We start from the raw sequence: 15,554 nt of genomic DNA on the forward strand, positions 1-15,554 counted from the left end.
TGTCCGAGAGTCTGTGTTTTTAGGAGCCCCCCCAGGGGATTAAAATTTGAGAAACCCTGTGTAAGTCTAGGATGTGGCCAATTAAGATGGGAGAGTGAATGGATTTAGAACCGATTTCACAATCGGTTGTCATTGGAAATGACAATGTTGAGTGATGCCTTGATTTGGGGGATGAGAGAGAAGTCAATGTCAGGAATGTGTCTAAAACAGGTATTTGCAGCAGAAGTCACCTTACCTCTTTTTTGTGCTTTATTGGGTGCATATTTGAGATGAGACTACATGAATTGGGGTTTTTCTGTCTTTGTTTTTTAATATTTACTAATCTACAGAGTACTGATGAGAGGATCCAAGAAACACCGTATTATAAGTGACATCAAGTGGGGAAAAAAAAGGATCTTATGGCTTGGAACGTCCTGTACTGACAGACAGTAAAACGAGCTATAACTAGAAGGCTGATTTCCTCTGTGATAAGGAGAACTATTTTTCCTGAAGTCTTGACTTCCCCAGAATTCTTCAATTTCAAGTCCACTAAATAATCTTTTGAAATGTTATGTTCCACTATTTTTTTTTAAAAAAGCACTCTGTTTTGGAAATATAGTAGGTATCAAACAGCAACAGAAATCTTGTTAACAATTCTACTAAGAAAAGATACTATTGAACAGGAAAATGTTAATTCCCCTTCTGCCTAAGGTTGTGTAGAATATATTTTAATGGTTTTAGTAAATTTTAATGGTTTGAAAAGCTACCTGTGCTTCGTGAATAAAAGAGGTTGCCAGAGTAGAAATTTCTTGCATATTTTAGCTTCTTTCTCACATGTCTTAGCTTGCTTTGTCCTGATTCTATAGACTTTGACCACAATCTCATTTCACTCCAGCCTTCCGATTTACATGGATTTTGCTCTGTGATGCAGCCTAGAAAGCCCCAAAGTAGCTTATATTGATGGAACTGAAGAAAAGCCTTTTCAGGGATCCCTCTGGGTTGTTGACAGTTAAGCCTATTTTTCAGGTGAAGTATAATTAAGTCGATTCTCATTATTCAAAGAGAAAGAATATAGTTACCTTCTATTCTGGAGGAGGGTTGTCTGGATAATCTTCTTTTAGCATATACCACTGTGACATTCATGATCTCAGTTCTACCTGAACAAAGATTCTACCTGATTCTTGCACTAACAAATAATGCTTCTTAAATACTGTGGCAGGTGAGACTTCCAAAGATGCAAGAGCTAACCACTGTTGTACGGTAATCTGTAGGCTTCTACATAGGGAGCTGGCCAAGTAGGGATGGCAGGCCATGTCTGGTGAGATGCTTCTTTTACAAAGGAAAGCAGTCATGTGCATTTTTTATGTGCTCTTTATTACTGCTTGAGCACTATTGCTGCAGGCTTGAATAGCTGAGGCAGAAAATGGCAAAGTCAAAGTATTTCCCACTTGGCCTGCCAACCTCTGAAGATGAACGTGCCATATCTGTTAGGTTGACTACCAAACTGAAGCTCTTATGGTTTAGGAGAATTCCAAATTGTCCTGTTTTAATTACAGCTATAGGCTCAAAATGTACTTTTAAAAAAAATTCATAAGTGCATTTTTTAAGAGATGATACATCTGCATTTATGTATATATATGTGTATGTATATATATATATATATATATATATATATATATATATATATATATATATATATGCAAAAGCCACAGGTAATACATTAATAGAAACAAATATCTTCATTACCCCAACCCTTAATATGTAGCAGCTCTGGGAAATAGCTGGTACTGTACAATGCGATCAGCTTGGGTCTGTTTTATTCCTTTGATGTTTGTTTTAGTTGGAGGATAATTGCCTTAGGCGTTGTGTTAGTTTCCACTGTAGGGCAGCGTGAATCAGCCATATACGCCCGTCTCTTGAGCCTTTCCTCCACCCCGTCCCACGCCCAGCTGGTCACAGAGCCCCCGGCCGAGCCCCTGTGTTATGCGGCAGCTTCCCACTAGCTGTGTTCCACACGCGGTCGTGTATACACGTCACTGCTACCCCATCAGTCTGACCCCGCCTCCGTCCCCCGCTGGGGCAAGTCCAATCTCTACTTGTGCGTTTCTTCGGTACTTTTCTTGTCGGAGGGAAATGCCAATGATCGTCTGGAAGCGACGAGGAAAGTGTTACGCACAGACTTTTCTCAAGATGCTGTCTGTCCGGGGACAGGCCTGCCGGTGCCAGCAGCTGCCCCGGGCACGGTGGGTCCAGCGAGCCTCCCCGGGCACCGGGTTTGGCCTCCAGTCCTGGTGAGACATCGGCCGCGTTTAGGAGAGAAATGGGGAGCTGAGGAAGCGCCTGGCTGTTTTGCCTCCCATGCCCGCCTGACCGTGACTCGGGGAAATCTGGCTCCGTGTTACCGAGTCTTCTTCGCTGAGAGTCGAGTTCACACGATGGAAGAGATGCTCAGGATCTGCTGTCGCCATGTTCTCGGAGAGTGTTTAATTGACACCTGAAGCTGCCGTCATGTACTTATGCTCCGGAAAATTGTCAAGAGATCCTTACCCAGCTCTTTTCAGCTCCTATTTCCTTGTTTCCAAATTCTCTCAAACTTTTAGCTTTCTCCCGTAGGACATATTTTCCATCCATCTTGCGTTACTTGCCTGGGCTTTTAAAAATAGATTTTAATTCTGCACCTGATTGCTTAAAAAGGACTTAATTAGTGTGGAATTTGTTATGTGTCCTGGCCTTTTAAAAATCAATAACATACATAAGTGCAATGTTTCCTTTTTTAAAATCATAAAAACTAGATTATTTTCTCATGTGAGAACTATTACTTTTTCTTTTCTTTTTTTTATGTTTGGAGAAATGCCCTGTGTCTTAGCATAAAGCCCACAAAACAGAGAATCATATGATCTGAGGTCTTATTTCCACCTCTTTCAATGATTAACATTAGCCATTTTGCAGTTTACTCACCCACCCTGAACTCAGGATCTTCTCCTTTACAATAAAGAGTTCCTTGTCATCATCTCTAAAGATCTTTTCTAAATCCAGCAATCTGAAAAGATTTTGTTCCAGCTTATTACTAGATTTGATGTTCAAGGAAGTGTGGAATAATTCTCCTGTTTCCTTAATGAAAAAAAAAATCATGAAATGTTTCATATGTACACAAAATACAGAGATTTTTATAACAAATACCCACCCTGAACCCCCCTAACAAATATTAACCCTCAACTGTTAATTAACACTACTGGTTTCCTTGGTGCCTCAAACAGTAAAGAATTTGCCTGCAAAGCAAGAGACCCGGGTTCGATCCCTGGGTCGGAAAGAGCCCCTGGAGAAAGGAATGATTACCCACTCCAACATTCTTGCCTGAAGAATTTCATGGACGGAGGAGCCTGGCAGGCTACAGTCCATGGGGTCGCAAAGAGTCAGACACAACTGAGCGACTAACTCACACACAGAGCCATAGCTGTGCCTGATTTTTTTTTTTAATGAGTAAAGAATTAAAGCATTATATATTCAGGTAAACTCCTTACTTAATAGACAAAAAGCACAAAATACTTTTATATGTATTGACCTCTTCAGAGCTCTTAACCATGAGAAGCAGATACATATCCAACATCAAATATAAATTGATTCTGGTTATCTGAGGCAAAAATATTAATTTATTGAAAGCATATGTTGCAACATATGGAACCAAAGAAAGAAATGAGCAACCAGCCTTTGGAAAACAACCAGTGTCTGAAAAAAACAAGAAGCAGTTGTGTCCCATGAGGCCTCAGAAGCAGGAATAATGGGCAAGATTTTTCTGGTCTTCACTGTTAAATAAATCGGCTTCCTTCACTTTTGATTTTGGGTCCCACTGTTCACCATTGGAGTTACCGGAGGAGAAGGAATGACTAGTCCAGTGAAGGCTGCCCCACGCACCAGGTGGGATAGTTTACCAAGGCGGCCCACGGAGAGGAGTCTTCATATCCCATGGGAGATGGAGGTGCAGTGACTGGGCAAGGGTGCTATTCTGCTAAACACATGAGATGTCTATTATGCTAGCAGTAGCAACCATGAGAAGGTGCGTCTCATATCTCTGATTACACAGGAGTGTGGCTGATAACCCCAGCTGCTGTCCTCTGAAGCACATCACTGTGTTGGCACAGACCAGACTTTGCCAGGGCTGCTACCAGCCTGTGACTGAGCGAGGCAGGGCTGCTGAGACAGGTCCATTCCAAGGAGAGGCGGTGATGCTCTGATGGTTGACTTGGCTAGATGACTCCACGATGGCCTTGGAGAACTTTCCTTGGAACTGCACTGAGGTCTAAGACACTCTCGTCCAGTTTTTCTTCCTTCTCTCTAGTTTTTGCTTGACCTGAGATCTGCACTGTGGTCTTCCCATCATTTGGCTCAAAGAGGACCAGCAATAACCCACAGTTTATTTATCAATATTCAGAAGATGCAGTAAGTAGCACTTAAGAACGTCACGCCAGAGCCTTACCCACCTTTTCCTACATTCTGTATCCCTTTATCCTGTTCTACTTTTTCTTTTTGTTGTAGCATTTAAAACCTTCTAATAAACCATACAGTTGTTTGTTGTTTCTCTCTCAGAAGTAGAGTATAAGTTCTCTCAGGATACAGGACAGGTATCTGTTCTGTTTGGTTTACTGATGTGTTTCCCAACACTCAAAATAGTTCCTGGCTGTTGCAGCCACTCAGTAAAAATACACTGAATGAATGAATAACTTTATGTCCAATTGCTTGCGATGCTGCAAGCATCGCATAGTTCTAGGGTCCCAGACCCCCTTAACCATGCTGAGTGTAGGTTGGCATTATGCTTATTAGTACCAAGAATTATTCCCCTTGCCCAACAAAGACCATAGATTTATCCCTCTTAAGCCTTGTGCAATTAGAGAGGGTTAGCTTGATCCTCCAATTCTCATTTAATCCAAGTTCTTTTACACTGAACAACTGCAAATCTAAAGAAATGTTAAATTGCTTTTCTTAAAGTCAAGTATCAAGGGACTGAGTTTGTCTGAGCACCTTGTTCTCAGAAAGAAGTGGCTTCTAAACAGCAATCGTGGGGCTCAGCCTGTCGGATGAGACATTTGTCTGCTCGCTGACAAAGGGTGTATGGCCTTCTTTCCCCTAGGGCACCCCTGGAGAAAAACCCATGACTCAGTGGTGATTTGGGATCAGTTCTTTTTGTTGTTTGCAGAGAAGAAAAGAACCTAGGGCATACTGGTATGTGTCCTACCTACAACTACAGTGGTACAAAATCGCCATTTCTACGGAAGAGGCAGAAAAACCCTGGGGAGAGGGGTCAAGCAAAGGTTTTATGAATGAGGTCAGGATATGATGCCACATACGTTAACAGCTTAGGTAACACACGTAAAGACTGGAATAACAAAGTTTTTATAACTGCATCCTCATTGTCTCAATGAGGAGACGAAAAGCAGTTTTCTGATCTCATTGTCTATTTAGTTATAGAAGAAAATGTAAAAATTAGGGCCATACGTGCCTAAGTGAAGGATGTATTCCAATCTAGAACTAAAGTAGCTGAATTTTATTTCAAATAAAGTTTCTCCTGTTATTTTGGGGTTGAGAGGGAAATTTGTTGATTATCCAAAGGTTTTATTTCACTTTTATCTCTTCTAATATGACATTTTAAAAAGAATATGTATCATTATGTTCTAGAGCACAGATAGAAAGAAAGATTAAGCTCAACTTTTAAAGCATTGTTCAGAGATTGCGATCATTCCCAGAAGATTGGAGTAAGGCCACATTAGAAGTCACACTCAGACTTGTGTTTAAAGCCTGCTCTTTGACACTGCGTAGCCGTGGGACCCTGAAGAAAATGCCACACCTTGCAGTTTCCACATTTGTAAAATATGGTTCGGTCTGTGAGAAGTCGGTCAGGGTGATGGATGAGAAGTTTACTCAGATTCATGTAGAGCTTGTGGCTCGGTGTCCGACACGTGGTGGTTTAGTCACTAAGTCGTGTCCGACTCTTGCAACCCCATGGACTGTAGTCTGCCAGGCCTCTCTGTCCATGTAGTGCTCCAGGCAAGAATCCTGGAGTGGGTTGCCATTTCCTTCTCCAGGGGATCTTCCTGACCCAGAAATCGAACCCAGGTCTTCCGTACTGCAGGCAGACTCTTTACCGACCGAGCTATGAGGGACGCCCATAACAGAAGTCAGAGAATGACAGCTGTCCCTAGACAGCGTGTTGTCAGGAACCCGTTATCTGCATTTCTCATTGGACTGTAATCAGCTATCATGGCTCCTCCCCTAAACCTCCCCCAGATGCATTTGTGGCTACCTGTATGTGAAAAATTCTTTCACTTGTAGGTAAGAATTACCTCTATCAGAAGCAGTTAGGTTTTCTTAAGGCAATAATAAATAGCTCTGCTGGTCAAACTCCATTAAATGATTTATTGAGCTACGCTGTTGGAATTATTGACTAAAGCACATTGTGGAGATATTTTTCGGATCTCAAGTTCCCAGGCTCCTCTTGTGTTTAATTGTTAGAAATTTTTGAGGATGGCAATACATACTCCTGGGAGAGGAAAGAAGTACTTTTATTTAAGGAGAGATGGAACTTGGAACAAAATGGAAAGATGAAGAAAAAAGAAAGAAAAACTTGGCACATTCTATTCAGCCAAGCATCAGTTGATTTGTATCTACCCCTCTTTCCTTCTTCTTCTTCTTTTTTTTAATTTTTATTTCCCTCTTTCTTAAGTTACCCTAACTCAAAACATAATTTTTCTCAAAGTCTGAAATGGGATATCTTTTAGAACTGAATCATGGATAATATACACGAAGTGATTATTGCTTTAGTTACCCAGTCCTGAACTCTTTATTTCTTATTGCACTTCTCTAAAGTTGCCAGAATTCCACTATATATTCCTTTATGCTTATTCTAGCAAAGCTGAAAACAAGGATCTGAGAAGAAAAAAGAAGAAACTCTTCCCCCACAATCCACCGCTGTGCATCGTCTGTGTGTGTCCGCCTAGTTTTTTTGGGTTTTGATTTTCTCCAAAGAAACAAGTGCTGTGCTGTGCATAGTCGCTCAGTCATGTCCGACTCTTTGCGACCCCGTGGACTGCAGCCCGCCAGGCTCCTCTGTCCATGGGCTTCTCCACGAGAGAATACTGGAGTGGGTTGCCATGCCCTCCTCCAGGGGATCTTCCCAACCTAGGGATCAAACCCAGGTCTCCCACATTGCAGTTGGATTCTTTACCATCTGAGCCATGAGGGAAGCCCAAAGAAACAGGCTTTAAAAATATAAAACACAAATTCAGAACATATTGTTTTCTGAGATCCTCATTTTTCATTAAATTTTTCATTAAATGTTGAAATAAAAGGTGTCCTTAGACCCTGCCCAGCTCAGCGAGATTTGCAGCTGACTCGGTTCTTGTCCCGTCAACCCTGCTCTGCCTTCTGCTGCTGCTCAAGGTGTCCGAGCCCAGTGTTCTTGAGTTCAGTGCTTTAGGACCCTGGGGCATTTAGAGGAGAGGTGTCCACTCAAGGCACATTCAGTGGGAGCGGAGCACAGATCTGAAACACACATGGGCTGCACTATAGATGGATGGTCCTTGGAAAGGTGTTTCCTGCAGATAAGGTGAAGGACGGCTTCCTGCAGGTAAGGTGGAGGCTTTACCTGCTAAGTCACCAAAGAAGCCTTGCTTCTGTCACTTAGAGGGGCATACACGCCCGGAAGCCCTAGAGACGCTGCTGTGGGGCTTGTCTTCCTGGGCCTTCTTCCTCCTTTGGAATCTGATCCCTCTCTTAGATCACCTCCTCAGCCCACCATCCTATTCCTGGTTTCCTTTCCCGTTCAATGAAAATAGATCCTCCGTGTTGATAAAGTGTCTGGCATGCTATGCTGATGTTTTTTAAGCAAGCAAGCAGTGAAAAGCCATTGGGTGTTTTTAATCATGACCCTATATTTTCACAGATTCTTTAAGCAGCCTGGGGAGAAAAACTAAGGGTCAGGAGAAGACATTTGAAGAGTGGGCGAGAGATGGTTAGGCAGAAACTACCATGGTAAACAGGAGACTCACTCACTACACTCACCTCTTGCCCCACTTTCTGCTGCAGATCCTAGGGGCCCGTCATTCAGCCACAGGTAGCAGGCCCTTGTTGACACACCTGCTGCCCTTTGGCAGCACCCTCCCGGTATTATATTCCCCGGATGGGTTTCTAAATATTGTCAACCCTTTATCACACCCGTGAGTATGCAGCACCAAGACCGTGGTGATAGAGAATGAGACCCACCGGGTTTGCTGTGAAATATGAGGAGCGCCTCAAAATGTTGCGTCACCCAATACTGACGCTGTTCACACAAGATGTTATATTATTGTAGCCCTAATGTCAAAGACTAAAGCCCACACGTATTTATCATTAAAAATCCAGTCAAAATCCTGCTCGATATAAGGGACATGCTTCCTTGGGCTTCCCAGGTGGCTCAGTGGTAAAGACCTCGTCTGCCAACGCAGGAGACCTGGGTTCGGTCTCTGGGTCAGGAAGATCCTCTGGAGAAGGAAATGGCAACCCACTCCAGTATTCTTGCCTGGAGAATCCCATGGATGGAGGAGCCTGGCGGGCTATGGTCCATGGGGTTGCAAAAGAGTCAGATGTGACTTAGCAACTAAACAACAAAGCGCCCCCATTCCACTTTCTGCTGCTCTATCACATTGGAAACGAACTCGTGTTCTGTCATGGCAACGCAGCTACTAGAGAGAAGGAACAACTCTCAGCTCAACTTTCTTTATGCTTCTGCCTCCTTGTATTACGTTATTGAACCATGAACTCATACTAGAAAACTTAAGTCTACACTTATTGCCAAATATAATCTTTTGGGGCTATGTGGAAAGTATATACCTTCTCTCAATTATAAATGTGACCAAGTCAAATTCTCTTGCACCCTCGTTTCCCAGTGAAGTAAAAGAAAGTACCAAAAATGGAAACGTGGGACCTTCCACCAGGTTTCAACCCTATGTAACTATTTATGCAATTCCAAAAATACAGTTTACCATGTAGGGTATAAACCCTGTTTTCTCCCCATGAATTGTATTTATCTGTGGAAATTAAAGGTGTTATTAACTTAAATCTTGGCAGAGCCTCATCTGTTTTAGTGCTCACCAACCCACATGGTAATTACTATTGCTATATACAGAGGGAGTTAACACTGACAGGATGTCTGCCCTCTAACCCTGCTTTTAAGAACCCTTCCCATCTTTGGAGTGGAGGCCTAGGGATTTTCTTCCTCTCTTCTTAACCCTAAGAGAGATTTATTGTACCAAGTCTGGGTGGCTGATGACGGAAAAACATTATGTGATCATCATTGTACCTGTGGGTAAGAAGGGAAAGAGCAGACCCCAGGGAATTGCTCTGAGTTATTACAGTCATGCAAGATTGAAGATTTTGTCAGAGAGTCAGGGTGGAGAGATTGAAGACAGCAGGGAAGGGAAAGAGAAGTGAGCAAATTAAGTGAGAAGGGTGTTGCTTTGAACCTGATTGGTAGATTTTGGCATTGGTTCTCTTTTTCTGGAAGAAGGAGCAAATGACTTATACTTTGCTTTCTAACATGAAGATGCCCAAAGCCATATTTGTAAGGAAGTTGGTGTGGTTAAATAGGAGGGACGCTGAAGGCAGAAAGGAGGAAGGGAGCGTGGAGGGAAGGAAGGAAGGAAAAAGTAGGCGTGTATGTCATTCACACTGTTCCTGATGCACTTGTGTGCACAGTGGGAGTGTTGGCAGCAGCCTAGTTGATGCCACCTCATTACAAAACTTGTGTTTAGAGTGACCCATGTTAATGAAGGGGCTTCCCAGGCGGTTCTAGTGCTAAAGAACCCGCCTGTCCACGCAGGAGTTGTAAGGGACTCGGATTTGATCCCTGGGTCTGGAAGGGCCCCTGGAGGAGGTCATGAAAACCCACCCCAGTGTTCTTGCCTGGAGAATCCCAGGGACAGAGGAACCTGGTTGGCTGCCGTCTATGGGGTCGCACGGGGTCGGACACGACTGAAGCGACTTAGCAGCAGCAGTGTGTACATGTCAGCCCCAGTCTCCCAGTTTATCCCTCCTCCTCCCTACCCTCATTGGTAACCATAAATAAGATGTTCATTGGGATCTGTTTTTTTTTTTTAGTTCCCACATAGAAGCGATATGAAAGATATTTGTCTCTGTCTGGTTTACTTCACTCAGTATGATATGATCAACTCTAGGTTGATCCATGTTGCTGCAGATAGCATTAGTTTGTTCTTTATTAGGGTATTAAGTATCACTTTAATTAAGAATATTTTCTTGAAATATACATACTGAAAAATACATGACTGTAGAGTCTGATGAGTTTCAAAATCTGAATACACCTATGTAATCAGCATAAAGGTCACGAAAGATGGACCAGCATCCCAGAATTTCCTGACCTGTGCTCCCTCCCAATCTCCCAAAAGTAACCACTAACTTGACCTGTAACATCATAGATTTGTTTTGCTTGTTTTCGTACTTAGTTTAAATGGATTCTACTCCTCCATGTCTGGCTGTTTTTATTCAACAATATGTTAGTCTACTGCCAATTATTATACTATCATTTGTTCACATTGCTGAATAATGTTGTGTTATGAAAATATATCTTGATACTGCCAAACAGCTTTTAAAATATATGTACTAATTTGCAACCCATCAGCAATGTAAGAGAGTTCAAGTAACAAAATATCCTCCCCAAAACTTGGGATTTTCCATTGTTTTTTCTTTTAGCTATGCTGGTGCACAAGCATTGATTTTTAAACTGACTAAATAAACCTCTAGGAAGCTCATACCAAGCAAAAATCTTTATTTAGGAACCCGTGTGTGCTGGAGGTGGGAAGGGGCAAAGTTTTATCAGTTGGGATGCTTCAACATCAATACATTCAAAGAAGAAATACAGCTTGAATATCGTAAGCAGAAAGGTCTCAGCACAGACCAGTGGTTTTCTTGAAAATGCCACTTTATTTTCAGAGAAAGCCCTTCATATGGAAATGAAGAGATATCTATATGGGCTAGACATGTATGGAATCTGAAAACTGACATTTTTTAAGATTTGCGGGGAGAATCGTGGGCTAGAAGAAAGCAATAAGGACTTTATAAACTACACCACAAATGATGTGATTTTTATACAAAAGCAGGAGGCAGTGGTTTATGTGTTTTTCTTTTACTGTTGCAGGGTCTCCATTTTGGTGCCTGTTGGATATTGTCCCCATAAAGAATGAGAAAGGAGATGTGGTCCTTTTTCTGGCCTCGTTCAAAGATATAACAGACACGAAAGTGAAGATTACTCCAGAAGATAAAAAAGAAGGTTTGTGTTGTTTTCAGAAAACATTGACAGATGGAATAACATTTTGAAATTGTTTACTCAGAAACTCCAGTAGGAAAAAAAGAGTGTTTTTAATAACAGCAACTGATAAATATTCATAACTCTTAGCAGTCAGTATCTGGTGCTTTTCCCAAAATCACAATCACGTGAATTTGCATTCTCCTGTTTGTAGCAAAGATTCACTTGACAGGAACCAGAAATTTGTATTCTGATTCCAGGAGGATGAGGATGGGAAAATGTGTATCAGAGTACACAGATTCATACCACCTGGTTCTATCAGGGGAAAATATAAACTGATAGCGATAAATGAAGTTAAAATGAGACAATTAAAAATATAGCTCTCAGTTTAATCTAATGTACAGCAGCTCAGAACTTTAAAGTGCAAGATTTCATTTTAGGTACAAAATCCATAACTCAATTTAGTGCTTGTTAGAATGGAACATTGCAGATGTGTATCTGTATCTGGCAATAATAATTTGTGTTGACATAGACAAGCTTTTCAATGATCTTTAAAGGATTCTAAGACTTTTTATTGCTTACCTTGTAGCTTCTGCTTATAGTTTATGAGAAAATTCCCTGCATTTATGCAAGCAGACAAAAATTAACACTGGAAAAGTTGCCCATATTATTTTGTTTAAACAGAAGTAGAGTTAGATATGTTGGTGACCAGAGAAAAAGCAATTGTCATTGTAGACATTTCCTACAAAGTTCTTTATAAGAATCAGCTGTTTGACATTTTAACAACTATGTCTTTTTAAACATGTATGTGGGTGTTTTATATATATATTATGTCCATTGAATGACAACACAGATTGAGAGCTATTTGGTGCCCCCACCTCCCAACATCTATCATTTGGAATGTTTGCAAATGCATGACTGTTTTCCTGTGTATTTGCATAACTAAATATTGTGGGATATTTTACATACAGGAGAGGCAAGCATTCATATCAGTAAAGTTACTTGAATATCAGAGCAAGTGTAATACCTGTCTAAGGAGAGGAAAGTGTGTAAACAGGTGCACACGATTTTTGTTTCTGTTTTCACAATTTTCTTTGCTATTATAGGAAGACAGAAGGTAAGTGTGAAGTGCATTTACTTAGAATACCTCTAATACCAACCATAGGTTTTTTTCCCATGCTGATGTTGAAGCTGAAACTCCAGTACTTTGGCCACCTGATGCGAAAAGCTGACTCATTGGAAAAGACCCTGATGCTGGGAAAGATTGAAGGTGGGAGGAGAAGAGGACAACAGAGGATGAGATGGTTGGATGGCATCACCGACTTTTTGGGTGGACTCTGGGAGTTGGTGATGGACAAGGAGGCCTGGCGTGCTGCAGTTCATGGGGCCGCAAAGAGTTGGACACGAATGAGCGACTGAACTAAACTGAAATGAACCACCAGTTCTGCAGCTCTCTGGACTCTGTGGGGTGTCCTAAAATTTAATTCAGTTCTGACACTATTTTTGCTGTTCACTCACTCAGTCGTGTCTGACTCTTTGCGACCCCATGGATGCATGCCAGGCCTCCCTGCCCATCACCAACTCCCGGAGTTTACTTAAACTCATTTCCATCGAGTCGGTGATGCCATCCATCTCATCCTCTGTCATCCTCTTCTCCTCCTGCCCCCAATCTTTCCCAGTATCAGGGTCTTCTCCAGTGAGTCAGTTCTTCGCATCAGGTGGCAAAAATATTGGAGTTTCAGCTTCAACATCAGTCCTTCCAATGAACACCCAGGAGTGATCTCCTTTAGGCTGGACTGGTTGGATCTCCTTGCAATCCAAGGGACTCTCAAGAGTCCTCTCCAACACCACAGTTCAAAAACACCAATTCTTCAGCGCTCAGCTTTCTTTATGGTCCAACTCTCACATCCATACATGACTAATGGAGAAACCATAGCCTTGACTAGATGGACCTTTGTTGACAAACTAATGTCTCTGCTTTTTAATATGCTGTCTAGATTGGTCATAGTTTTTCTTCCAAGGAGAAAGTGCCTTTTAATTTCATAACTGCAATCACCATCTGCAGTGATTTTGGAGCCCCCAAAATAAAGTTTGTCACTGTTTCCATTGTTTCCCATCTATTTGCCATGAAGTGATGGGACTAGATGCCATGATGTTAGTTTTTCAAATGTTGAGTTCCAAGCCAGATTTTTCACTCTTTTCTGTTGCCTTCATCAAGAGGCTCTTTAGTTCCTCTTCACTTTCTTCCCTAAGAAAGTGTCATCTGCATATCTGAGGTTATTGATATTTCTCCCGGCAGTCTTGACTCCAGCTTGTGCTTCCTCCAGCCCAGCGTTTCTCATGATGTACTCTGCATATAAGTTAAATAAGCAGGGTGACAATATACAGCCTTGACGCACTCCTTTCCCATTTTTGATCCAGTCTGTTGTTCCATGTCTGATTCTAACTGTTGCTTCTTGACCTGCATACCGGTTTCTCAGGAGGCAGGTCAGTGGGTCTGCTACTTGGAATGAACATCAGAGCCCACAAGCGTAAGGGCCCCCACCCTGACACAGATGCCGGTCACAGGTATGGTGCCCAGGTCCCACATGTTTCTGTCCAACTTGACTGCAATGTTGGGAATTTCACAGCCCTCCCCTTTCTTGTCAGATTTGATAATTTGCTAAAACTGCTCCCAGAACTCAGAGAAACACGTCTGTTATGGGGAAGGCTATAACTTGGGAACAGCCAAATGAAAGAGGTGCTGGGGCAGGTATAGCAAAGAACCTGGGGCTGCCACGTGCTTCCTGGGGCCACCCTCCTTCCCAGCACCTGGATGTGTCCCCTGGGTCTCCTGCTCTGTTATGTAATAGTTTTCATGGAAACATCATTATGCAAGCAAGGTTGCTTATATCATCGGCCATTGGCGATCAACTCGTTGCTTAGCTCTTCTCACCTCAGAAGATCGGGGGTGGGGACAAGGCCCAGCTTTCTAATCTCCCTGGTCTTCCCGGTCATGAGCTCCCCTGTGAAACTGAACACCACTAGTATAGAAGAGACTCAGCCCTCCTGGGATTCCTAGGGTTGTAGGGTTGTATGTCTAGAACAGGGATACGACCAAGTACATTTCTTACTATGCCACCATAAGGATTGTTTGAATAACATTAAATATATGTGTATATATTATGTATACTCACATGCATGTGTAGGCACACAAAACTGTCTTTAGAAATAAATATATGGCTTTTTGGGCTTCCCTGGTGGCTCAGCTGGCAAAGAATCCACCTGCAATGCAGGAGACCTGGGTTTGATCCCTGGGTTGGGAAGATACCCTGGAGAAAGGAAAGGCTACCCACTCCAGTATTCTGGCCTGGAGAATTCCATGGACCATATAGTCCATGGGGTCACAAAGAGTCAGACACGACTGAGTGACTTTCACTTTCACTTTCATTTTTTGCTTCAAAGAGGGCAGTTTAATCAACCCGACTTGTTTTGATCATGAAGATCATCACTACTGGTTTTATATGATTTAGGTCATCACCTTTGCCCTGTGCTCCTAGTATCTGTATGATCAGGGAGAAATCCCTCTTTTGGAAGATGGCAATGGATCAAAGGGGTAAAATATACTTGTTAATTTGGGGTTTGAAAGAGCTCAGTACAAACATTCCTCTTCCTCAGAGAGAGAGAGAGAGAGAGAGAGAGAGAGACTTCAATAGAAATCTGATGATTTTAACCATCTTTTAAAATATCTTCCATTTTTGACACATACTTCATTTCTATTCTAAAAGTAGTGTGTCAACCAATAACTTCTATATGTGTTCCTAGCATTTCTGAATTGCTTTAATATGAGATCCTATTTACCTCTTACCCTATCAGTAAGAAATATTTTAATGTAATTTAGAAGTGGATTAATAATGACCTAAGCAATTCCACAGATATTTATGAGCCCCCATTCTGCCCTCAGTATTGAATGATTGAAGATGTCAAGGTGGATATGGTGTGCTCATCTAAACCTCAGCACAAATCCTGCTTCCAGGCGTGTTGGCTGTTAGACCTTAAATGAGCTGCTTACCCTCTCAGAGGCTAAGTTTCTACACCTATAAAAGGGGCAGTCATATAGATGTCTACAGTGACTTTAGGTTTATAAGAGATAATATCTGCACCACATGGCAAATCACAGCAGACATTCAATAGAAAGGAGCTGCAGTCACTGCTGTCTTCCACAGGTTGTATGACAATGGCTCGCTGCCATTGAGCCTCTGCTTCATAATGCCACACTGCCTCCTTTGCTTTTCATTATAACTCTAGG

At 42.1% G+C, this 15,554-nt stretch overlaps 1 protein-coding gene across 1 annotated transcript in view; it reads left to right on the plus strand.

Annotated features, from left to right (window-relative positions):
• The window catches only part of KCNH8 (potassium voltage-gated channel subfamily H member 8), a 445,541-nt gene that overhangs the window by 187,523 nt on the left and 242,464 nt on the right, over nt 1–15,554 (plus strand). The window contains exon 3 of the mRNA XM_065943173.1: nt 11,159–11,290. Coding sequence (XP_065799245.1) covers nt 11,159–11,290 — 132 coding nt within the window. The remainder of the gene's footprint in view (nt 1–11,158; nt 11,291–15,554) is intronic.

The sequence above is a fragment of the Muntiacus reevesi genome, chromosome 8 (assembly GCF_963930625.1).
Source record: "Muntiacus reevesi chromosome 8, mMunRee1.1, whole genome shotgun sequence".
NCBI lineage: Eukaryota > Metazoa > Chordata > Mammalia > Artiodactyla > Cervidae > Muntiacus > Muntiacus reevesi.